Source organism: Triturus cristatus, chromosome 7, assembly GCF_964204655.1.
Source record: "Triturus cristatus chromosome 7, aTriCri1.1, whole genome shotgun sequence".
Taxonomy (NCBI): domain Eukaryota; kingdom Metazoa; phylum Chordata; class Amphibia; order Caudata; family Salamandridae; genus Triturus; species Triturus cristatus.
In genome coordinates this window covers 1295970171-1295996561 of record NC_140590.1, presented here as the reverse complement: position 1 = coordinate 1295996561, position 26391 = coordinate 1295970171, and the positions used below count along the sequence as shown (strand labels likewise).

General features: G+C 43.0%; 1 protein-coding gene across 5 annotated transcripts in view; it reads right to left on the bottom strand.

Annotated features, from left to right (window-relative positions):
* Positions 1-3319: 3319 nt before the first annotated feature.
* The window catches only part of LOC146811928 (sulfotransferase 1C4-like), a 577890-nt gene continuing 554818 nt past the window's right edge, over positions 3320-26391 (bottom strand). For all 5 annotated transcript variants that reach the window (XM_085618898.1, XM_085618896.1, XM_085618895.1 and 2 more), the window contains one exon: positions 3320-4094. In XM_085618898.1, coding sequence (XP_085475024.1) covers positions 3982-4094 — 113 coding nt within the window. In that variant the 3' untranslated portion in view covers positions 3320-3981. The remainder of the gene's footprint in view (positions 4095-26391) is intronic.

The window sequence follows — 26391 nt, the reverse complement described above, 5'->3', positions numbered from 1 at the left end:
CTCTGGGGTACCAAAAGCAGGATAACTAAATGGGTGATTGCTCTTCAAGAATGTGATTTTGACATAAGATACATTCCGGGAGTAGAAAATGGTATAGCAGACACATTATCGAGATTATCTGAGAAAATTGATGAGTGTGTGTCTGATGAGGATTGTGAAGAGAGTGATATCCATGTGTGCATAGTTGACGAGGAAATTATTTCTGAAGATCAGTGGCGTTTGGACTTATCCTCTGATACAGTCCTCACTGAAGTTCAATCTTTTGTTCACAAAGGGTGGCTCTCAAAAAAACAAGCGTCTGAGGAGACTGCTAAGTTTTGGGGAGTGAAAGATGAGTTGGTTGTTTGTGAAGGTTTGTTACTCCGTGGAACCAGGTTGGTTCCTTCCTTCAAACTTCATAGTAACTTAATTGATTTGGCTCATAGTTCTCATTTGGGGATGTCCAAAACTAAAGAGAGCCTTCACTCCTCTTATTGGTGGCCAGGGATGGATTTGCATGTAGAAAGGGTTGTGAGAGATTGGATCGCATGTGCTTTGTGTGAGAAGTCCAAGGCTGTTAGAGTGCAACCCATGGTTGTCAGGGAATTACCTGGTGGACCGTGGAAAGAGATAGCATTAGTCCTGTTCACTCTGAAGGGCAACAAATATTCATCTTGGTAGTCATAGACATGTTTTAAAGATGGCCTGAGATTCATTTCACAAGTGGGATTGAAACTGCAAATGTGATAACATTCTGTGAAAATCTCATGGCTAGAGAGGGTTTCCCTGACAACATTCTTACGGATAATGGGGTTCAACTGTTTTCACAGGAAATGGAGGTTTTCCTTAAGAATCGTGGTATCAAGCACAAAAGATGCTCACTTTGTCATCCTGAAATCCAACGGCATGGTTGAAAGGTTCAACAGAGTTTTGAAGGATACCATCTCCTTAGCCAAACGTTGTGATCTCAACTGGAAAAAGAAAGTATTGAAAAAAGTAGGAGTTTATAGGTAGACTCCCCATAGTACTACAGGGAAGTCTCATTTTGTTCTTTTTAGAGGCAGATCTCCTCGTACTATTCTAGAGATATCATGGATGAGAAATTTAGAGGAATCTACCTCTGTGTCTATATCTGAGAATGTCGATACTGAGTGGCGCAAAAGAGAGGTGGAAAAAAGTCTAGCAAGGAAAGCTTACTTTGACTCTAGAAAAGCCACCAAAGATACTGTGGTTGCTGTTGGTGACATGGTGGTCATCAAACAATCTGGTTTTAGAGCTAAATTTTCTAAACCTATTTGTGTGATTAAAGTGTTTAAAATGCAATAAAGACCCAAGATCATAGAATTTGGAACTTGAGTAGGGTTGCTCTGTACAAAGGGCCAATGAGCCTCAGTGAGTCTCCTGTCGGCGAGAACGTTGATTCCTCACTTATGGCACATCCACGCTAGTCCTCCAGAGTTATCAAGGGGCCGTCTTACTTGAAAGACTATGTACAGTAAAGCTTAGCTTACATGTCTCTGTACAAATGTTTATTTACAGTAAGGTCTACCATTAGGTCTTGTTTATAGTTTTTTCTAGTATATCAGTTCTTTTGTGTTATTTTATACCTTAAATGTTTATTTCTCTTCCCCTTTTTCTTTTATTTGCTTGTTTTGTTATGAAAGGGTGTGGCATCTGGCGCTTGGTGCTTGCTGTGCTTCTGATGCCATGGTAACCTGGTAATGCATTCCCTACTTTTCGTATCCTAGAGATATAGAATGTTATAGTTTAAATGGGGAAAATAGCTGTTTGCATCCACTGGCTGGGACCTGGATGGGTTCTTCTTACTAAGGAATAAACCTGAAGATTTACTCCTCATCTGCCTTGCGTGATCCTTTCTTCTTCAACCAAGGATCTTACACTATCCATTCCTACTGGCCTCTGCCCACCCTATCTTTTTCAGGTAGGTACATCTTATTGCTTGTTGGGAAATCTCACCCCTCCCCCCAACATTATTCACTAAACTATGCCTGGGTGAGGACCAGGCGTTGAAGTGTCTAGGAGCGAAAATGCAGCAGTTTAGAGTCTGCACACCATAAAAACGTGAATCGTATATGTAACTCACTCACAGCTACTGCTTCAGACTACCTCACTAACGTGTTCCCCACCAGAGGTCACAATTCAAATCGACTCGGATTCAAAAAGAGTGATACCAGAATTATAAAAAAAATCCTGGATGCAAATTCTTAAAGGTATCTGGTATTACACTTTGAAATTTATTTCCAAAAATTCATGATATTAATATTTAAAAATCCATTTAAATTTCATCCATTTCAAGGTGACAATTAACTAGTAAACTGTAGTCTTGTGCTGAATCATTGACAATAATCATTTTCTGTTTTGGACATGCTTCGTGGTTTTATTTGTTTTGTATGTTTATTATTACATTTTCTGTGGTCTGGTTCTTGTATGTGTGCACTTTAAAGGTGTACTTTGTCTTGTATTTATGTTTCTCTTAGAGAAGCCAAACTTGTATAAATGGAAACTGGAGAGGAATAGCAAAATATAAGAATTTGAACACAAGTTTAGTTTGATTCAAACTGGTTGCATGGCAAAACCCAAAAACATTGTTTGAAATTACAATAAACAGAAATGCTTTTTGATGATTGTTATACAAAATGAGCAAAGTTAAAATGATGGTCAGAATAACAAATGAAGCGATAAAAGAACTCTGATTAAATTTAGGGCTGCAACAAAACCACAGATAGACGAACAGAGGTAAAAAAAAAATATTCATTGCATTTGTTTATATTCTATACGTTGTAGATATTTTTTAAGATAAAGAAGAAAAGTTACAGCCCACATAGGCCCCTATTACCGACGGGGCAGAGAACTCAAGGATAAGTGCCCCAGTGTCCCTGATCCCTGATTTTCCAGGCGTGAGAACAAAGGGCTCGATTTTACTGGCTGGATATCCAAGTGTACAACACCCAAAAGTATCCCCTGCCTGGTACTCAACAAGGTTTTTTTCTATCCTCTGATAGTCTCCCTAACTATAAAAAAAGGCTTGTTCTTTTTTTCTTGACTCTCACCCACTCTAGCAGTGGCATGCTTCATCACAGGGTCTCATCCCGGTCCCTAAAAACCAGGATGGGCTTGACCATATCTTAGGGAGCACTTTGGATACTGTGAACCGGGGTTCTCAAACGATAATAAAAATACTTCAAAGCAACAAAGTTATCCCTTTATTAGTGGTTGTCTAGGAAAGCCCTGTCTCTCGAGCTACAAGATCAACCTGGTCATGGCTCTCTCCTACCCACCCTCCTATGGCGTGGGAGGCATAGAATACAAAAGCCAACACTTTAAGGTTGAAGTAATTCTTTATTTAGTATATAATGTAGATAGCGTGTTGCACAGATTAACTGCTGATTTTAGTTCATTCTAAAGTGAAGACCTTTTATAAAGAATGGGAGGTTTATAGCGTGTACGTTAACTTAATGATGGGTGAAGGCACAACATGATATATATGTGAGATGTGAGTTGCAATTGTATACATATTTTAGAAAGAGAGTGGCGTTCTATAAATGTTTGTGATTAAAATAAGCCAGCAGTTAATTAGGAACTGATTAGAGATGGAATGAATGGCGTTTTGTCTTTATTATTCGTTGAGTTGAATAAAGAAAGAAAGATTTACGATGATACACAGATTCGAAGAAATGATTGCCCAACTCTGTAAGTTAATTGGCTTAAGGGTTGAGAGATTATTTTCAAAAGAGAAGCCTTCTGACAAGGTAATGAACATCCTGCTAGTTGGCCTTACGTCACATCGTAAACTAAGTAGTGCTGCGAAAAGGCAGCCTCACTCTTAATTGGTTTTCCACCAGAATGCCGCGCATGTGTCCAGTCTGTTCTATAGTTTCTTCCCACACAGCTGGGAGAAGGGGTAGTGTTGTAGTCATTGCTTTCTACTTCAGGAAACTATACATTAAGATTTGATGGCTCCAAAACCAGACCCTGCTGCGATCATATCTCCATCTGGAAGGTCAACGTCATTCCCGCCATTTTGTGCTGATAATCCTCATTGAAGGCCTCGTGTTGGGACACAGTGAAATGGTTCTTCCAATCCCCGACCTCTCCTGGAGAGAGAAGAAAGAAAGACCGATCATCTTACCTCATGAAGCTATCCAAGTGAAGCCTGCAAAATAGGCTCACTTCAGTGTTGGGGCAGATAGTACGTTCAAATGGTCTAATGCAAGTAACAATAACCACACTTAAGAACTTTAAAATGCAAAAGTATCAATATTATTTATTTGAGCTTAAAGTAAAAAAAGAGGTAACTAACATAGCAAAGCCAATGCATTTCATCAACACTCACAGTCGTGGGTAAAAAAAATAGATATGATCATTTCCTCCCGGATGTATAACAAATATATTCTAGCATTTTATAAATAAATCCATTCAGTAGCACAACTCATATGATGATACGAATCAAACCACCAAGTTGAATTAAAAGTTGATATCTGAATTTGCCCCAGTGATCATGTTGCTTAAAGTTACTGATGTAGCAGAAGCATGTTACATAATGTGACATGAAATCACATGGCATGGCTTGAAATGACATGTCCTTAGCCATACTATTTGTAGGCTGGACTGTTTATATGTGAAGACCAATATAAATATACCTGTTAAAACTATTTTCAAATAAATAACCTTTCCTGCCACATACAGTTCCTTGAATGTTTCAATATAAATGGTAATTCATTAGTTTGAGGTTTGTTTGGTGTGGATCATATTGATCCTTCTCTCTAACTTCTCTATTTTTCTTTGTAGCCCTGTTCTTCTCACTTTTGCAATTACTGCTAGTCTTCAAGCAGCATTTTGACTTTTGGCCCTAGCTTGTAAAGGCGCAGGCCCACAAATCTGGATTGATGTGCAACATGTGTTCGAGGAACTAAGCCTCCTTATAGTTCACAAATATACTCAGCACCTCTAGCTCTATTAGCAGGACCTAATTAACTTTAAAAACAAGGCTCACGTGGAGAAATCACAACATGTCCAAGCTGAGAGAACATAAAAGGTCCTGCACGTACCATAATTGCCAGTGGCGTAACGAAACTTGAGGGGGCCCCCCTGCAAAGTACATGGAGGGGGCCCCCCATTCTCCTTGCCAGTCAAAAGCTCTCAGGCCAGCGACCCGCCATACTGCCGGGGCTCATCCCAGCCATAAAAAAAGGATTCTGGTTCCTCTATTGGTCACATCCGCCCTCTCATCGGGCGATTTACATACATCAGTAAATACTGCTGCTGCGCCCTCCAGCAAAGTTACATAACACTGTCTCCAGCCAGCCCACCAAACACATCCTCCTACTTGATGACCCACCTTCAAGCGAAGCCCGCTCAGTTAACCACCTCCAAACGCAGATCACTTCCGTCGTGCCTGCTACTAACGCATCCATTACACTCTACCCTCACCCCTATGAAACCCGCAATTATGCTTTTTTGCTGCCCGCCTTTAAAACCACCCCTCGGATGTCACTGCAAACCTGTGACCGCCGCCTACTGCTCCCCTGTCCATCAGCCACAGAAAGACTGATGACCGGTCACCAACTAACCACTGCCTACCCTACCAGTAAAGACAGAGCCTTTCAGCTGCTGGCCTTCCCAATGCCACTATGGACGTTTAAAAAATGTTAAACAATCTCTTCAACTGACCACCTCAACACACTTCTTCCTGCTAGCCTATACGGCATCAAAGCCGTTCCTGCTACTTTTCATCCTCCGCATGATGCACACAATAATATTAAATGTACAAAGGGTCCAATTTTTGTTTCCTCACGCCAACATTAATTTACACTATGTACCCCACTAAACCATACCTGCTGTCAAAGGCAAACCAGATCCCATATGTAGCACCAGTCAACAAGTACCCCAAGGACAAACACCAGAGAGAATATGCGTTTCATGAATTACACCTACAATGACAACGTAGCATTTCCCCACCCACTGTCAGCCCAGCGAAGTCTGCAACCTCACAGTAACCATCAATACCAGCAACGTCTAAAGCGCATTTCCACTTCCTTTCATTGGCAGCTCCTGATACATATACCTATGCCTTCTGGGCGGCATCTACCACAGACCACAGCATTCTTTGTCTCCCTAAGACTAACCGAATGCTGTCGGTGAACGCTCCTCTTCCCCCTTCCTTACTAATAACTAATGGAGGATAACGAAAAAAATATATAGTATTTTCTTATGCAAATAGCGTATCAAGCACTTGCTGCCCGCAGTCCTCACCAGATACACACAAATCAATATTCTGCTATTGCACCATCCTGTCACCCCTATTATTATCTGGAGGTATTTTTTATCCCTTCCTTGAACTGGGAAAAGCAATACTTTGCACAAAAACAAGTCCCTTTAAAACCTTTGCAACTTACACAGGCTCGCAAAGCACTTATTTGTTTTACTAACTGTTGTTGTAAAGCAAATGGGTAACTCATTCTAGGATTGGGATTACTGCTTAGAGGTGTGGAAGTTAATACTGAGTCATAGGATGATTTTTTGCATACACTCGTTCTTCCCTGCATGCGCACACAAAGCAACATTACAATTTAGCTTAACAAATTGTTCAGAAATGTACCGGAAGGTAAAGAAACAGCCCAAATTATTTTTACAAAGAAAAATAGACAATCGTCAACTTTATACCCCATGACATAAAAGCCTTAGTGTGCACAGCTTACTCAAATCCACGCTACCTAATTCTACCACACACAGCACATTTGAACATCTCATAATTCCATGCCACACAATTCAACTATAAATAATTTAACCCTACATTCCATACCACATAATTACAATCCTAAAAATGAAAAAACACATATTTCTACTTCACTCCATACCACATAATTCCACATCACATAATAACATTCCACACAACTTAATAGCACTCCAAACCACATAATTACACTCCACATAACACAATTTAACTACACATAATTCCACTTCAACCTATATAATTATACGTCACACAACATATTTACACTCAACTCCAAAACACAGAAGTACCGTCCACAAAATACAACTCTGCAACATGCTGCATAATTCCACTCTGCACAATTATACACCACACCATGCCACATAATTCCACACATCACACAATTCCACAATTCATCCCCACACAATTCATCACACATAATTACTCCACATAATACCACTCAGGACCACATAATTAACCTCCACATAATTATGCTCTCATCCATATTGCATAAATACACTCCACATAAATCCAGTCTATGCCACGTAGCAACATTCCACATACACTTGTTCTTTCCTGCATGCGCAAACAAAGCAACATTACAATTTAGCTTAACAAATTGTTCAGAAATGTACCGGAAGGTAAAGAAACAGCCCAAATTATTTTTACAAAGAAAAATAGACAATCGTCAACTTTATACCCCATGACATAAAAGCCTTAGCGTGCACAGCTTGCTCAAATCCACGCTACCTAATTCTACCAAACTCAGCACATTTGAACATCTCATAATTCCATGTCACACTATTCAACTATAAATAATTTAACCCTACATTCCATACCACATAATTACAATCCTAAAAATGAAAAACATATATTTCTACTTCACTCCATACCACATAATTCCACTTCACATAACATTCCACACAACTTAATAGCACTCCAAACCACATAATTACACTCCACACAACACAATTCAAGTACACATAATTCCACTTCAACCTATATAATTAAACGTCACACAACATATTTACACTCAACCCCAAAACACAGAATTACCCTCCACAAAATACAACTCTGCAACATGTTACATAATTCCACTCCGCACAATTATACACCACAGCATGCCACACAATTCCACATGTCACACAATTCCACAATTCATCCCCACACAATTCATCACACATAATTACTCCATATAATCCCACTCAGCACCACATAATTAACCTCCACATAATTATGCTCTCATTCATATTGCATAAATACACTCCATATAAATCCAGTCTATGCCACATAGCAACATTCCACATATCTACACTTCACACCATGACTCATAATACCACTCAACATAATTTTCACACAGCAGCGCACACCTCCACGTCACACATTTCAACGCTACACATTTCCATTCCACATCACATAATTCAACAACAAACTACATAATTCAAACCAACAACAGAATTACATAACACACCACATACATCCAATCTACATCACAAAATTCCACATCATGCTATAATATTTAACAGCACATCACATAAGTAAACTCCACTACATACCACTCCACAACGCAAAATACCATTCCAGATAATCTCACTCCAAGACACACAATCCCACTCCATGACACACAATCCCACTCCACATAATTCCAGGACACTCAATACCACATAATTACTATCCACATAATTACATTATTTCGCTACACAGATCCAATCCACACAACACAATTCCAATCCAAACCACATATGTCCACTTGACACCACACACATTCACTCCACTCCAAGCAGAAAACACATAGGTAAAATACACTGTCCTTTACAATGTCAGTAGCTCTAACAAATGCGAGATCAATTGCATTGCAAATGCTTGTTTACCTTCCAATGCGACCGAGCAGATCCTGTTCATTTTTAATTTTTTTATTTATTTTATAGAGTTTTATATAGTGCAAACTTGACCCGTATCGGGTATAATAGCGCTTTACATGAGCACCAGTTGCGTTACATGAGGACACAGTCATATTTGTTAGGCACGGGGAGATTAAGTGATTTGCCCAGAATCACAGGATGTTCAGCGTCATTGCTGAGACTCGAACCCAGTTCCCCAGATTCGTGTTCGACCGCCCTAGCCGTTAGGCCAACTCCTCTCCCAAGTATGAGTAAGAATAGGTATACGAAGGGCTAAGCAGAAGAGCTGAAGTATGTAGATGTAAAAGTAGTGGAAGGTAGGTTCAAGTAGGAGTATGCAGGAGTAAGAGTGCAAGTAGGAGTAGGTAGGACTAAGTTAATGGTAATAAGGGCATTGGCAAATACGGTAGCAAAAGTAAGAATAGCAGTTAGAAGACGTAATAGGAGTAAGAGGAGAAATGAGTAAGAGCAGGAGGAAATAGGCATAATAAGTTGTAAGTGGAAGCAAGAGTATGTTGGAATAATAAAACGTAAGAATGGGAACAAATATGAGGTGTAAGAGAAAGGTAAAATTAAGAGGTTACGTAGCACAGTAAGAGGAAGTATGAAACCTATGAGTAGAAACAAAAACAAGCATTTGCAATGCAATAGGTCTCGCAGTTACACGAGTTAAAGCTATTGGCATTGTAAATGACAATGTCAATAGGCATTGTTATTTGCAATGTCAATAGCTCAAACTCGCGTAAATGCGAGACCTAATGCATTGCAAATGCTTGTTCTTCCACCTATTTTACTATGCAATAGTGCAAGTAACCCATCTGATTTAAAAAGCTATTTATTTTATTTATTTTAATTTTTTTATATAGCGCTAGCTTGACCCGTAGGTATCAGAGCGCTTTACATACATACTGTAAAGAAAAACAGATGGAAATTGCATTACATAGTAGGCAGGCAGTAAGGAAGCACAAGCATTGGAAATGCAATAGGTCTCACATTTGTTTGAGTTAAAGCTATTAACGTTGTAAATGACAATGTATTTTACCCATGTGTCATGGAGTGTATGCATGTGGTGCGTTGTGGAATTATGTGGGTTGGATTGAAACTGTTAGTTGTGGAAGTGTATGGTGTGGAATTTAGTGGTGTGGAGTGGATTTGTGTAGTGGAATTATGTGGTATGGTGTGCAGTTGAATTATATAGATAGTAATTATGTGGTATTGAGTGTACTGTAATTATGTGGACCGGGATTTTGTGTAATGGAGTGAAATATGTGGAATAGTATTTTGTGTCTTGTGTAGTGGTATGAAGTAGAGTTTATATGGTATGCTGTTGCATTCTGTTTCATGATATGGAATGTGGTGTGGATTGGACGTATGTGGTGTGGTGTAATTGTGTTGTTGAGTTGAATTATGTGGTTTGATGTCAAATTCTGTGGTGTGGATTGGAAATGTGTGGAGTTGAATTGTGTGGCGTGTAACTGTCTGGATAACTTTGCCTTTTTGGTGCTAAAAAACCCAAATAGGAACTAAGATCCAAATCTGTGTCCCTGAGATTCGATCAAAAAGTATGTGGGTAATTAAGACACTTGCTTGGCCGCAAGGCCATAAATCTACATAATCTTTTAGTTCTGGACATGGCCCTAGCATATACATTTGCAATCATATCTAGGAACTCAATAAATAACCATGTAGGAGGCCAAATCAGCGGCACACATTTATGAACTTGGTACCGAGGCTGGACAGGATAACCAGCCTTGCCATCTTGATCGCACCTCCAATAAAGATTGCCTATTTGTGCACTGAACGCAAGCAGTGGCTCTGGATACTTTAAACATCATTCCACTTGGACTAGTCCGATTACCCAAACCAAAAAATCCAATTACTATAGGTTTTATTCTGATGCACATCTAACACCTGAGTTTGAATGTTTGCCTTTTATTTGAATAGTTTTAAGCCATACTAAATTATATAAACTTAAGCCGCTTTCGCTCCCACCTTAGAACATTTCAACAAGCAGGACTTCTTGTTGACATTACAAATGCATTCCCGGAGTCATCAGCATTCATGCCCTTTAGATAGGCTAGCATGAATAGCACCAACGTTGTGCCTTTACAAGTGCCACAGTGGGAAGAACCCAATATAACTGGCTGCATTCTGTAAATGAAGATATGCAAGTATGCCAATCCACCTACCAAACATGGCATAGAAAGTACCTGAAAGTCGGGAAGCCGCGTCAACATTGCAGTGTTCTAGAGGAAGATAGGAATATTAAAGTAACTGTGGCTGAGTGCTAATCCAAAATAACGTGCTTTGCTGGGTGTAATGCATTGAGTTATGTGGCGCACATATCAGTTTCAATCCGATAACTTCAGCAAACATTACCATGGTAAGCGGATTTGCTGTAAAGTTATTACTGTACATTCTGAGCTCGCAGAGATATATGGGTTTTAGAAGTTACGATTAACATTGGCACACACATCAGGCCGCTCTTGGCAAGGTCTCTAGTGGTAAGCGTACCTTTCTAGAATTAGAGAAATAGAAACTGGGGTGGTAATTTGCAGCAGACATGCCAACTGCCACTTGACTATCTTCCCATTAGAATGAAAGCAGAATTAAAAGGGTGTTTAACTTGATAGGACTGGAAAAACATCAACTACAGGCTATGGAGCAGTGGGAAACACTGCAGACTTAGCATTATATCCGCACTGGCACTGCGGACAATCGATTAATAGCTAAGGCTACTGAAATTCTGACATACCGGGAGAAACAAATTATGCTGCAGGGTTAAATAGATTGTATGGCAAGTAAGAGCAAAATATACGATTTACATAACCTTGGCATATTCACACATTAACATTGTCTGGGCAAAGGTTTAACCTCATTCGCACCATTTTAACATCCAAATACACTAGTAAGCAACTTAACAGGTGGCCAGTCAACCTGTGCATAAGGTGTTGCGCAGCACCCAGTGTAGCTGCAATTTTAGTACCTTTTGAGCTAGACACTTTTTGGTTAAAATCTAAAATATGCAGCGGATAATTATGCGGCAAATCCGTAATTCTGCAGCTCTGTTAATAGCAAAGGCAATAGATGTGAAAGTGGCAATTAAAGTGCAGTTTAGGTCATCCATTTTCGACAGCTTAAAATATAATATATTTATAATAACAATAAATTTAACAGAGATGAACACATTTCTGCATAATTCGGCTGCAACCGGTTAAATTAAGAGGGCTGTGCAGGTTTTATTCATTCAACTCGTTCTGGGAGTTCCACCCGAAGCCTCTTTCCAGTAAAATGCATGTAAATGTAGTCTCTGAAGGGACGTGCTTGGCTCCACCCGAAGCCTCTTTCCAGTATATCTTATTTAAGATAAATGTAAATGTAGTCTCTGAAGGGCGTGCTTGGCTCACGTTTTGCTTTTTGACTAACTGCTGATACCTAAAAAATGTGGAAAGATGAGGAAGCTTCTGTGAAGTATCGCATGACTGGTCAAAGGCAGTAACTTCCTTTTACCTGTCTCAGTTCGTTTAATCATGGAAGAGGTCTCCAACAGCACTCAACAACTTTAACTAAATTATTCAACGCGATTATCAGAGTGTTAGTTACCAATGACTGCACTTCAGTACGCCGACTCATGGTGGATGTGGTTTGAAACACTCCAACTAATTAAACCAAGAAAGGCAAAAAGGTTGCGGTTAACAAACACATGGGGTGCAACATACAAAGCTGGGGACTTTAAAACTGGGGAACGAGGTTCTAGTCTCGGCATAAACTCTCTGTGCCTTTCAAAAATAAAATGCAGACACATGTTGAGTATTAAAAATACAGCAAAGCAAAGGCGAAAGCCTGCTATTTGTTGTTGCATGTGTAAAATTTCAAAGAGGAGGCAGGCAGATGCAGTGTGGTGTGAGAATACTTGTGACAACTGAAAACAAGCTTTGTGACGCGGCCGCGAAAGTGAAAGTGATCGCGATCGCGATTACGATCGCGATCGCGTGCTACGGAGGAAAGACACATGGCGCTGCGCGCGTGCACGTTCACGTGCACTGAAGCTTTAGGCCACGGCAGCACTTTGAAAAGCCTGTATACAAAATGTCTCGGCCAGATCAGCGCAAGCGCTGGATCAGACGAGACCTAATCAGCAGTAGGCATAAGTAGGAAAAGTTGATGCTAGTAAATTAAGTGCAAGATTAATGAAAGTAAGATTGAAAGAGACCAAGATGAGAAAAGAAAGACGAAGACAGCAAATCCTTCCATATTCTCCTAGGACTCCAGTGCTAACAAAGCGTGACATGCTTTTCATTTTATGCACACATCAGATGAAGAGCGAGGACCTTCCATTAAGCACTATTGTAACACGCTTCAGTTGGTAACTTGTGTGCAGCTGAAATAGGTACAATTTATGTGTTTTATAGCGCTCACGAACAGCATAATCGTGTTTCTTGGCACTATTTCAACAAAAGTTATCGCTATGCCACTGGCAGAGGTACAATTTGTTTTATTAATGGGTTGCACACAGACCGGTCTCTGTAACGTGCTGTTCGACGAAAAAGTGCAAAAAATGACTTCTTAATACCACGTGAGCAGCACTTCAGAATAGTTTGGATAAAGCTTAGCCCATTCCCGGGAGCCGAATAGTGATTTTTGTGTGTCTCTGGCACCCAGTAGCAGTGCGTTTAGCCCGAGGGCCACCTTTGGCATGTTCTGACTTGAACTCACCATTATAGAGAGAATGTAATACTAGGTCATTTATTGTCACATGCAACAAGGGTTGTCAATCCCTGCCCCCTCTCTCTGTAGTCACCGGCACCTCTTTAGAGGTGGACAGGAAGGAGCCCTCTCTCCTTCCAGCACAGCAAGCAATACCACAGAACAGCGCGAAACCAACACAAACGGCTCCCGGTAGCTCAGCTCATGTGCCCCGGTAGATGTGAGGCTGTGAGCTGATGAGTTAGAGGTTTAGGGGCAGAGTGAGGAGCTGGCAGCCTATACCAGTGTGGAGCAACAGCACTGAGGCGTCTACAGCAACAGGGGACGGGTCTCCTTAGCTCCGAAGTGTGAGGCCGGCACGTGGGAGCCATGCAGCGGCAGCCAATGCTTGTGAAGCAAGTAACCAAGCATTGGCAAAGGTAAAATAAAACCAAGCTAGTGCCAACTAACACGAAGGGTGGGACGGGGAATGGTAAAATTGGGGGCAGGAGGTAACATATCTTGCACTTGTTAGTGTTGTAAGACAGAGAAAAGGGTCAGCGACAGGAGGATATTTACAGCTGGGACTAATTAAAGTCCCAGATAACCTAACTATCTGTAGAAATGTAAATGCTGCATTTTAAAACATATTAGGCATTTGTTATCAACCCACAACATAGCATGTTTTTTGAAGGAGCACACAATTAAAACTCACAATTAAAACTGCTAGACTTACCGACAAAGCTGCAGAATGTTATCTGTCCTGCTCTTTACATGTCTAACCTCTCTCCCTGAAAGCATGTTTCTGAAGAGTACAGGGCCCCCATCCTTTTTCCGTCCGGGCTCTGACTGAAGAGAAACAATGTAACTTGTTACTTTGTTTCTCTTCAGTTCAGTCCTGCCCTGGGTCAGCGCGAGGAGCTCAGAGCAGGCTGCAGACTGCACCTGCTTTCTAGAGCAAGCCTTTCACTCACAGCTCTTTACTGAAGAGCTGAGGGGGCCCCCTTCACCTACTGAGGACTGGGGCCCCCACCCGCACCACGGGGGCTGCGGGGGTGTTTGTTACACCCCTGCTGTGGTGCAAGTGCTTGTTTTGTGAGGGGTCGCGGTTTGCCCCACTGTCGGGCAGGTCTTCAGAGTGCTGCTCGGGCTGGGCCTGCAGGAATGAGGGTGGCCGGAATGCCCTGGCCGGTGTGCCTCATGCTAATTTATGTTTTGATTAGCAGCCGCAGGGGGAGGGGCCACACACTAATAACTCGGGTGTGTTCCTTCCTCCTGTTGTGTGCTTCTGGTGTAAGCATCTGTTAGAGTGAGAGAGCCCTTTAACAGAATTGCTCCACCTCCTCCCCGCCCCGATGAGTTAATTGCCTCCCTTCCTGTACTACAGTGTGTGCTAATCAATCATGCTGCCTATTCATAGTCTGGGGCAGCTGTGTGTCACAACCTGGCTTGTACAGGAGCTCAGAACCTCGCGTGAGTGACAGGATGGATATCCGGTATTAAAAATCACGGTTAGGAAACTGGTCTTTTGTTTTTTATTCGTTAACATGCAAGGAATAAATTGGTCCGTATTTACCCCGGGCGGGTTGCTTCCCACCTCGCAGCAGCCTTGTGCTGCTTTATATATGTAATAAAATGGCAATGAGCAACAGCCCTTCTTTAAGTCATGCTTGCCTCTTTGTTATTCCTAAAGTGCATGTGTCTGTGGTGAGATCGGATATAAGGTCCACATTTAAAAGAGATCAAACACGCCATGGCAGTGTGTGCAGTCTTTATGTTTCCGATGTCTAAACATGTGCATCTAGGATGCTGTCACCAGGGTCATGGTGTGTGCGGGCTCATCCTTTCCCGGCCTGATGACCTTTTCCCTAATACCAGTGTTTATTTTTAAATTACCCTTTTTGCTGTTACACCTGCATTTTTCTTCAGCATCAGTGGCAATTAAGTCGGAGTGACTTAATAGATGAATGCCAAATATTTATCAATGTCAAATATGTATCAATCGTAATCAGCAACCTGACTGAGGGACACGTACTAAAAGAAAAACAGCTAGACATGCAAAAATCCTTGTTTAACGAGGGGTAATAGTGGTGAAAAGCCAGGTTTTAAGACACTTTCGAAAAGCAAGCTGATTTGAGATGTGGGTGAGAGCAAATGAGGTTTCTAACTCTTGGCTGTAAAGTAAAATAAAGAAGAATCTCCTAATCTGGCATGTTTTATGCAAAGAATTCAAATGAGATTGGTGGTTTATGGTTTAGTACTAATACAATTCTAAAAATGTGAAACTGAGAAGAAACCTAGCGCTGAATAGTATGTGCCAGTGATATGCAGCGGATAATCAGTACTTTAAAAAAGATCCAGGGCCATATTCTCAAGGAGCTATCGCCGAGTTAACGGCACTGTAACGCAGCCAAAGTTGCGATATATTTACCGCCCCATTCACAAGCTGGTGCTAACAGCCCATACCACCAGTTTTCCGGCGATAGCAGCCGCAAAAAACATCGCCACAGATGACCCCGGCAACTATTGCTAATGAGATGCAGATTAGGCGTTCCAGTGCAAAAAGCTGTGACAACACCACTCCACAACATTGTTGGCGACCAGCCTGATCTGCGATAAGATCACAAAACAGGCAATAAGGCGCGTTAGCACCAGGAAATTAACACCTGCTCTGACCTGGTGCAAAGTCGGACCGCAGCCTGCACCACAAAAGCGAGCCCAGCCCAGAGCCACACCTGAAGAACAACAGATGCCATGAAGCCACTGAACATGGTTGCCAGACACTCAAGAGGGCCACAACACCCACCCACCAGGACCCTCCCTCTCCAGCACCCCCCCCCCCCGGCCAAAGACATGCCACATCAAATACACTGAATCATGTACAAAATAACCCGCATGATGTAGCACAATCACATCTGGTGACATGCATGTGTCGTCACAAAAATGAGCATCGCACATTCACCTTCGAAGCAACAAATGATAATCTATTATAAAAAAACACAGAACAGAAATTAAGACACATGGCGTCTCCCCTCGGGACATTCCATAGGTCACAGCCTGCAAGACAAAAATCATGATGAGAAGGTGTGTCCTGCGCACATCAAGGGACAGAGAGAGCGCGAAGGAGAGAGAGATAGACGGACAGAGAGGGGGAGAGAGAGATAGACAGACAGCGAGGGGGAGAGAGAGATAGATGGACAGAGAGGGGGAGAGAGAGATAGAGAAATGAAGAGAGGGACAGGGAGAGAGAGTACCGACACTGCGAACCCAGGCCACACTGCTCACCTGCTGCTACCGGTATGTCTTCAACCAAGTGCTGGTATGTAGTGCAGTTCACCAGGTCACACATCTGAGACAAACCCATCATCTGAAACAGAGTCCAGATACCTGAATGGTACAGTACATACAATTGCACGCGACATCATCGCCTGTCCGCCCTGCGCACCCAGGCAGCTGCACCCCAGCCCCTCCCGCCACCCAGCAGTGCATGCCCGCCCCTGCGCAATCAGGCCTCACTGCTCACCTTCCGCCCTTGCCGTGTACCAATGAGGGCCCACCACGTGCCGCTGCAAGCCACAAGCCTGGGGCCCGCAGACAAGGCACCCTCCACATCACGCAGCCCCGCTCCGCAGGCCACCAGGTCTCACATTTGGTGCTGGGTCTTGATTACTCCATGGCAGAGGACATACCAGTGCACCTGGCATCATCGCAGGCTGCACTCCCGCTCAGCCTCATAGGTGCCACTAACTCTGTGATCCAGGAGGCAACGCCACGTGGTTGTAGGCCCACTCTACCCACTGGCTCAGGCCTACACTGCGGTCCAGCAGGGCATACAAAACCTGAGCCGTCCGGACTGCCGGGACGGGACATAGTCGCAGGCTGCACACCCGCTCAGCACTTAAGGTGCCCCTACCTCAGTGCACCGAAAGTCACCATCCCGTGGCGATGTGCCTGTGCCGGCCGCAGTGTATCTGGTGCCACCAAGTCTGTGCCCCGCTAGTCATGGACCCTCTATGATTGGGTATCGTGGTGCGGAGGCCATCATGTCACCTCCGGGCCTGCGGAATGTGATGTCGCAGGTCCCTGGGACCCCATGACTATATGCACACCACACAGATACACCCCGAGAGAGGTTGGAAATGGCGTCGTGCACATGCGCCGGGCCCTATTTATTGGCAGGGTCACATGTGCTGTGACGCGTGTGCTGGATGGGTGTGGTGTGAGTGTACACCAGCCGTGAGGGAATGGCCTTGGCATGCTGACAACTAGATCTGTGAGCAGCAGATCACTACAGGGGAGTCCTGGCACATGTGGTGTTGTTGTCCCCCCCTGGAGCGTAAGTGTAGTGGGCTGGCCTGGCGTATGCCAGTCCAGCGTAAGGGTGCGAACAATGACCCTGGGGCTCTGGGCGTGGTTCCGTACGGGGCTGGACAAGGAAGTAACACATGCTTGTGTCACTGTTGTTGCGTCTGCGCCACCGGGACAACAATCGGCAATGTGTCACCCTGCGACCCATGTCCAACGACATGAGCTACATGGACGTAAGAGGAATTCACTGACCCTACATTCATCCATAATACCACACTTGAAAGACCATAGACACAACTCATCTGTGTGATTTGGAATGTTTAATGCACATTCAGTGGAGTGTTGCATCTGGTGCAGTACAGGGCCATGCAAACCCCTCTTTCAAATGTTGGTCCGTGGAGGGCCAGCCAGAGTCATTCAGGGAATGACAAGTCCAAAGGAAGTGGAAGAGTTCAGTCCGCAGTCTGTTAGCTGTGTCATTGGCGATCAAACAGAATATGGCAGTCCATTGCTAGGTCCAAAGTGAGTGTCGCTGAGTGTATCGGGGGACAGTGGAAGGTGATGATGATGGAGCCAGAACCAAGCTGAAACCGGGCATATGGCGGAGATGAATGCTACAGTTTTCTCTGTACCAGTAAGGCGGTTTCATCCACATCTTCGTCCTCTGCAGTCTCATGTGCCTCACATGTGGGTGGTGCTGGCCTTTCTCCAGCACTGTATGGCACTGACACTTCAGGGGGCGGAGATGTGGATGTAGTGGTAGCAGCAGCATGCATCGGCGCAAGGCCTTGTGGCAGCAATGCCATGAGGATGGTTTTTAGGTCATTGTGGAACCCAGCTACCTCTCGCTGGTATGTAGCCATGGCAGCCGCTCTTTCCGCATTGGCCCGCTCCATGGTCTCCATGAGCCTCCACATGAGTCCCAACTCGTGGGCGACCTCACTGGAGCCACCCTGACTAGACAGTGGTTCTTGTTCACAGTCAGGACTCTAGCAATGTCAGCCATGGTTCGTTGGCAGGCATGGAGCAGACTGTGGGTGTCCGTTAGGGACTGTGAGTGGTCCCTGATGGGACTTAGACACCCACGTATGGCATTTAGTTTGTCTGTCATACGGTAGAAGCCTACCCGCACCTGTTCAGCCAGCTGCTCCTGGCATCCCAACACATGGCGTTGGAAGGCCATGTCTTCTTCGTGGGGGTCCTGGGAGGTAGCCGTGGTGGTGGGAGCTGCCTGCTGTGTGGTGTGTGCAGGGGGTGGGGTGTCCCCGTTGCAGCTGGGCTGCCCTGCTCCTAGAGGTGGGCTACGGAGACTGTTAATGAACTCTTGGAGGGCGTCGGAGTCCAAGCTGTGGTGGTCCTCTTCGTCATCAGGGAAGAGAGGTTCGGGCTGCTCTGCAGGACGTGTTGATTGTCCCTCTGCAATGTGAAGAGGAGATGCAGTTTAACAATGTGTTCACATGTGTGTTGTCGCATTGGACATGTTTACATACAGACTGCTTGACTGTGTACATCGTGGCTGTTTCGGAGGGGCTGCCCATTTGCTGCGGGACAGTGGCCATTTCGACAACATGACGGATGTGTGTTTGTACTTGTACAATATCAACTCAGATTTCCCTGCAATGCCACTTGTGATTGGCCAGTGTCTACACCCAGCCGGCACCAGTTGTGTCCTGTGTTCTGGTGTGTTGGGGTTTGTGCCACTTTGTTGTCAGTGTTGATGTGCTCTGCATGTTATGTGTGTGTGCTGCATTGGGGGGGGTGGCCCCTGCTGCTATGTTTTGCTGCCCCTTATCCCTTTAATGCTGTGTGCCTTTGACTTCTGTGCTTGTACAGTGCTGACATGTAGCATACTTGAGTACATTGTTCTCTTGGTGGAAGTTGGGATCTGGGGTAGATTTCGCCTCTGATGACTGTGGATACCATTTCCTCCATCTCGTCCAGCTCCTCCTGTGGTGCTGGGCTCCCACCTCCAGTCTGCATTGCTGCTTTCCAGTTGTTTGCGGGATTCAGCTTGGTTTTGCGCTTGACGTCATTCCAGCGCCTCTTGACCTCATCCATTGTCCTCTTCAGCACTCCCACTGCATTCACCTTGTCCACGAGGGCCTGCTTTAGTCCATTTTTTGTTGCCAATGACACAGTGGAGGTGACGAACAGTAGTTGATGGTGTTCGAGCACCTCCGTTATCAGGATCCTGTTTTCCTGCAGACTGAAGCGCTTCTTCCTACTCTTCTTCTCCTTGCCCTTCCCTGACCCCAAGGTCCCAGGCAGGTCCTCTGGGGGGGTGGGAGGGGGGTGGTTCTGGTTCTCCTCCGTACTTGCTCCGGCAACTTCCATCGTCTTTGGCTGTTGTTTGGCATTTGTTTGTCAATTATTTTCCTACTTTTATGGTGATTGTTCCCACCTGACATGTGTGAATTGCAGGCCTGTCGCTGGTTTTCGCTGATTTTTGTATCGCGATTGGCCTCATCGCAGCTTTTTTTTGCGTTCGCGTTTCGCATCTTTGCGGCGTGGCGTTGATTTTATCGCGTTCAGTTGACGCGTTATGTGGTGACTATCGCATGGTACCGCCGTGTTGTGAATACCTGGTTAACATTGCGTTAAATTCCCGCGATCAACTGTGATATTGGAGGCTGCGTTAAGTAACCTTTGCGATGGTTATAACACGTTCTTGAGAATATGCACCCCAGTCTTTTATCAGGAACCACTTCGAGGTAAGTCAAAGACAGAGCCCTTTGTCGCAATTCAGTGGAGAAGGTAGCAGTGCATGTGAAAACAATTTATGGCCTGAAGTTTGAAAAATAATTATGCCAAATATGATTTGTATGTAACACTCTCAGTTACTGGAACAAATGCAGGTACATAAAGATGAAGGCCACAAACATTTGAATAATATTGACATATGGGTGCAAAAAAACTATATTTGAAGTGTTACTGAAGTGTAACTTGAGATGATTACTAAGCATACATTTGGTAGCATCTTTCATGCAATTTAAAAAGACTGTCTAAAGTTGAGTAATAAGTTCAGTAATATCAGAAGTGTGCTGAATCTGCAGTATTGGGACTTGCTCATCAGCATAAGAAAAACAACTGTAAGCTATTTTTCCTGTTAAAATGTGCAAGTAATGCTATGCAGCTGTTAAAAAGCCTAGGGCTGAGGGCACATCCCTAAGGGACCCCATGTAACACAAACACTCCTTCCATCTCTTCCAATGGATGGAAGATTTCCTTTTGTAGTGTGGAGTATTTGTTACATTGTATAGGAGACAGACAATACTAATATTGCTGATAGTTGAAAACAGTGTCATTGAAAAGTTAAAAATATGTATATAATTATGCAAAGTGCAATGACCTTCCACATAGGTTTAAATGATTTTCACACACTTCTCAATTTGATCAAACAGTCAAATTCATAAAATGTGCTATCAACATGCAACATAGATTTGTATGCACGACAACATATGACATTGCATTTACTTCTCAATAAAGTACATTCTGCCTCCCAGTTCTGATTCTTCTTCTCTGCATAAAACTGGTGTGAGGCAATTACTTCTGGATCATCCATAAACAGTCCATGATAAGCCCAAAATGTGATCAGATTTCTATTATAATAACAGAGACATCGCCCAATGCCCTCCTTTCTCGATCACTATGCTTATGATTTTTGATCACCTAATCGCCTTGAGCAAAATGGCCACCACCTGTCTACTTCCTCGAAGCCACAAACAACAACTTTTTCATATTTATTCCAAATAATCCTTAAATTATCCCTTATTCATCATAGCGTACATAAACACTAGAGAGTATTTTATCTTGTTATTATTCATTCTCCTTTTGTTTGCCCCTACCCTCACTTCCTGTTTCCTTCCTCTGATTGCCACCCATGAACAAGAGTGGAACTGTTGGTCGTGCCAGAGACCCCTTTCAAGCAACCATCTTTTTTTTCAATTAGAACTATTCCTGTCCCCTTTTAGTGTAAAAGAGGAAAACAACCATTGTTCGATTACTACCTCCTGAAGTTATTAGCACTCCACTTCTCACATAAAATACAGCGAGAGGGAGGTAATGTATTTGAAGTAATGAGGATTACTGGTAATTGAAACATTACCATCCACATTCACACTCCTATCTAATTGCATGTATACCAAAGCAACAGTCTCAAGGAAGAGAAATGGGTACAACAGGGCTCAAGCCAACAACAGAATTTATTCAAAAACATGAAAATGTCCAATACTCAACAGTTTGCAATACATTTCTTGACTTCCCAACTTTTGTACCAAGCTGCAATTCTGAACCAAATGCAAAGTTTAATCTATAATGTTTCACAAATGCAGACTCTCTTGTCTATGTGGCTGCTGCACAGCTATCATTAAGGAGTACGCCACTCAGCCCGTGAAAATGCTATCTCCTTAGGCGAGTAGGCTCAACAAGAACTTGAAGAGTTGAGACCAGATTCAGTGTAGGAAATGTATATTACTTCCTTAAAGTGACCTAGCATAGAATGGAAAGACTTTTTTTCTATTATATTGCTTGTGCCAAGTTAATGAACAGTGAATCACTGCTCCTGTGAACAGAATCTCTAGAATAGTGACTTTTAACAGCTCTAACAACATCAAAAGATTGCTGTTAACTAGCATCTTCATTAACTGGTAAGACTGGTAAAATTATTTCTTGTGATTTGTGGAATGTAGAATTTACTTTTGGTATGAATTAGGGACCACAGTTTAAGACTATGTGGTCCTCAAAAACCCCAACAAATAGTGGATAGTATAAAAGAGCTGTCGACTCCCCTAATATTCTTGCTGTAAACTAAGACAGCCACCTTCAAAGAGAGAGATTCTCCAAAAGTTCAAAAGGAACATTACTAAAAGCCTCTAGAACCAATAAAAGGTCCCAATCAGGAAATATATCCCTGAGCCAGGGTCTTGAAAGTTCAAATTCCTTGACTTGTCTTGGTTGAAAATGGGATCTATTTGAAGGTAGCTCAAACGTCTTACGATTTGGGTGTTTGCAAGGTTTTTTATATGCTTGCTAATGTATGATTAATCACCAACATTATTTTAGAACTTAAATCCCTGGCCTTAGTTGCAGGCGGGTTGTACACTTTTTCACTTGTTTCTTAACTCCAGCACTACTAATGTGGCACACATCTCAGCATTCATGTTACTACTGCCATATCAAGTAAGTGGTCTCGATGAGAATGTATGCAGGTGAATAGTTACTATAAAAATATTCTACAGATTTCGAACTTGGAAAGAGCATGCGTGAAGATAGGTATGTGTGCTTTGTCGCAGAAACAAATCTGGCTACAAAGTGTTATTTCCGCAAACTATTGGCATGCGCACATTAGGTGAAAATAAAAATGTTAGCAGAATAATATTCCCCATGTGCCAAGCCCAGCATATATACTACTTAAAGTAGTTTTTATTAAAAACACACAGAGTCGTTGACTTATTGTAAAGCCATACGAGCATTTGCTTTACTTTTCATCAAAACAATTCGGCACACGTATTGACAGTTGTGCATCATTTCGTACAATGTTCAGAATTCTGAGAAAACTGTTAACTTGCCAAACTATGGGGCTCATTATGATGGCGGGTCCATCTGCCATCATAGCGGTGCTGGGACCGTCCGCCAGACGTGCGCGGTCCCACCAGCCCAATTAGGATCCTGGCCTTTTAACATGCTGGCTGCAGCACCGTTCTCAATGTTAAAATGCCATGATGTGCATTTCCATGCACAAAGTAGCAGGCACCACGCGGTGCCTGCCACCTTCTGCATGGAAATGTAGGGGGTACCATGGGTATCCCTCCAGTGCACCTACACTCTCCCCCCACACAGAGGGGGCCCGCAACAGGCCCCCAAACCCAATCCCCGCCAGTCTTGGAAAGGCCTCTACCAGGACACATCCTAATATGGAGGACGGTGCCTGCTAGGCACCACCACCATATTAGTGGCCCTTTTCCATCCGCCAGGCAATCGGTGCGATTGCCACTGGCGGAAATGCGGCAGACGGACTTTGTGTCCGCTGCAATACCCACCGCCATCCTAATATGGCAGTGGGTAAATCTCTATGTGATAGCGGAAGGACTGCCACTGCCGGCCCGGCGGTGACGGTCATTCCGCTATCATAATGAGCCCCTATGTTGTAGGACACCATTAATAAACAGAAAAGAACTTTGCAGTACAGTACTTTCAGAAAATCATCTCTTTGCATCGTATTTTTAGCAAATAAATATATATTCTACGGGTCACACAGAGACAGAGACGTATTTGTTACCAGATGGAGTTTTTCTCCTTGCATCTCAAACCTTCCTGTAAAAGCAGTCTCCCTTTTCAATCTCTTGTGAAAAATGAAAGTTTGTACAGTCAGCAATCTTAACTTAAACAGATACATTTGAAAACAAAACTGTCTACTGCCTCACCTCATCTCGCAATCCTACATACCCCAGTCATCCCTCACAATTCCTATTTCCGCTCTATACCTCCTGCTCACATATACTAAGCACAGTTTCTTTCCTGTCCCTTTTCAAAGTTTATGTCCCTCAATACCACGCTCTCCTCCTCTTCTTGGAGTATCTTCTGCATACACAGATACTTCCTCTTTATGTGTCTGTTGCCTGCTTTGCCCTTCTTTCTCACACACTCTTTCCGCTCCTCTGTCTGAAGTTCATTCACCACCTCCAGCACATATTACATATCCCTCTCTCTTCCTTTCTATCTATTCTTTGCAGCTCTCACCCCTTACTAGTCACCATGCCATATAATTCCACTATACAAATCCACTCCACACCACACAGTTCCACCCCACACAATTCCAAAACAACCCACATAATTCCACTCCACATCATTTACAATGCCAATAGCTCTAATGCTTTCAAATTCGAGACCTATTGCATTTCAAATGCTTGTTTCTAATGTCTTGTCCTGCTTTACAACTCTCTTTACATTTGCTCCTCCATTTCACTATTTATACACGTATTCCCTTTCTCCATACATCCGTTCTCTGTCCTCCTCTACTTTTCCTGCTCCTGGTTTAGGGTTGCGGTGGAAGTAAAAAAGACACTACAACAACCCTAAACTCTTTCTGTAGATTGCTATTTCCTTTACACATATTTAATTTGTTGTGCAAACCTTTATCTCCAGTGTTTAGGTGACAGTATACGTTCTGTTAACTTCTAAACTTGATTTTGGTCATTATTTTAAGTGCATCCCAAACAGACTTTAGTGAAATTTTAATCCAGTCCAGAAAGTAAATTTTGAATTGGAAGGGCTCATTCTTGCAAGATACTGCCAGCTTTATAATCCACATTTCATAGGTATTTGTGCTCAATGCATTTCTGATATTAATCTAAAACTGATATGTTATAGATATTATTTCAACTTTATACATTCACCATTCTTTGGGTACAGATAAGCCATTTGGTCCCTCCTTTTCCTTCACGGAAAAATAGCATTATTACACATCTCTAAATGAATGCGAAACATGGCTCTGCAAGCTATTTATTGTAATTCTGATATTTATTAAAGGTTTAAAGAGTTACCCATATACTTTAAAGGTCCAGGATCCTAGGGACAAAAACAGGCCCTGCCCTTTCCCAGTTAGATAGACATCTCCAATGTACAACTTGTCTCAGAGTGACATATTTATTTGGTTTTATCATGCATTTTCTTTTTCATTGTTTATACAGTAAAATGTCAATTGTGTGTGCCTTCATGTTGTGTTAAATGTTGGTATTACACACAGGTATTCTGACTTGCACCTCTCAGAAACTGCACAACTCGAAACTGTGAGCTACTTGCGTTCGAGATGCCCACACAAAGTTCCCTGCTGAGAACGTGCTGGCAAATAACACCGGTGGTCAATTTGCATGTGGGCAAACAGCAACTGTGCAATTAGCATGAGAGGAAATGCTGCGGGCTTGGGCGATTGCGCCATTTACTAGGGTAATTACTGCTGCTTTCAATCCAACAGAGATTTCACCTCAGGGACTTAAGAGACTGTTGACATGGAGGAGTACTTCATTAACAGGCACATGCATCAAGAAAAGCTTTTGCGAGTCCTTAATTGCGAATATTAAGGAATCGCAATTAAGGACTCGCAAAAGCCTATGCATGTAGGAATCGCTAAAGAAATAGCGATTCCCACAAATTCCTTAATTGCGACTCGCAAATTGCGAGTCGCAATTAATGATTGGCTTCCCATTCATTCCTATGGGCCTCCAGGCCCATAGGAATGAATTGAAGATTGCGGGAGCAATTTGCGAGTACCAGTAGGTACTCGCAAATTGCTCCCGCAATTTCTAGGGTGCAAGGGTGTCAAAATGACACCCTATTGCACCCATGTATTTGAACTCTGCACAAATGTTGCATACACACATGCTCTAAGGGCATGTGTGTGCGCAACATTAAACTTAGAAAAATGCAAAAAAGTGCATTTTTCTAAGTTTTAGCAAATTACCATGAAGTCCAGCTTCATGGTAATTTGCTCCCGCTAATAGTGAAATCGCTATTTTTTACACTTTAATGCATTGCATTTAAGAAATCTCAATTTGGGATTCCTTAAATGCAATCGCTATTTAAGGAATCGCTATTTTGAGATTCCTTAAATAGCGATTTTTGCATTTGGAATGATGCATCCCAAATGCAAAAATACCGGTCGCAAAGGGGCAGATTCTGAGAATCTGCCCGTTTGCGACCGGTTTTCAGGTTGATGCATGTGCCTGTAAGAGCGTTGAGGCTTCTCCCCCTGCTGGTTTAGGGATGCTTCGCTGCAGGTGTTCACAT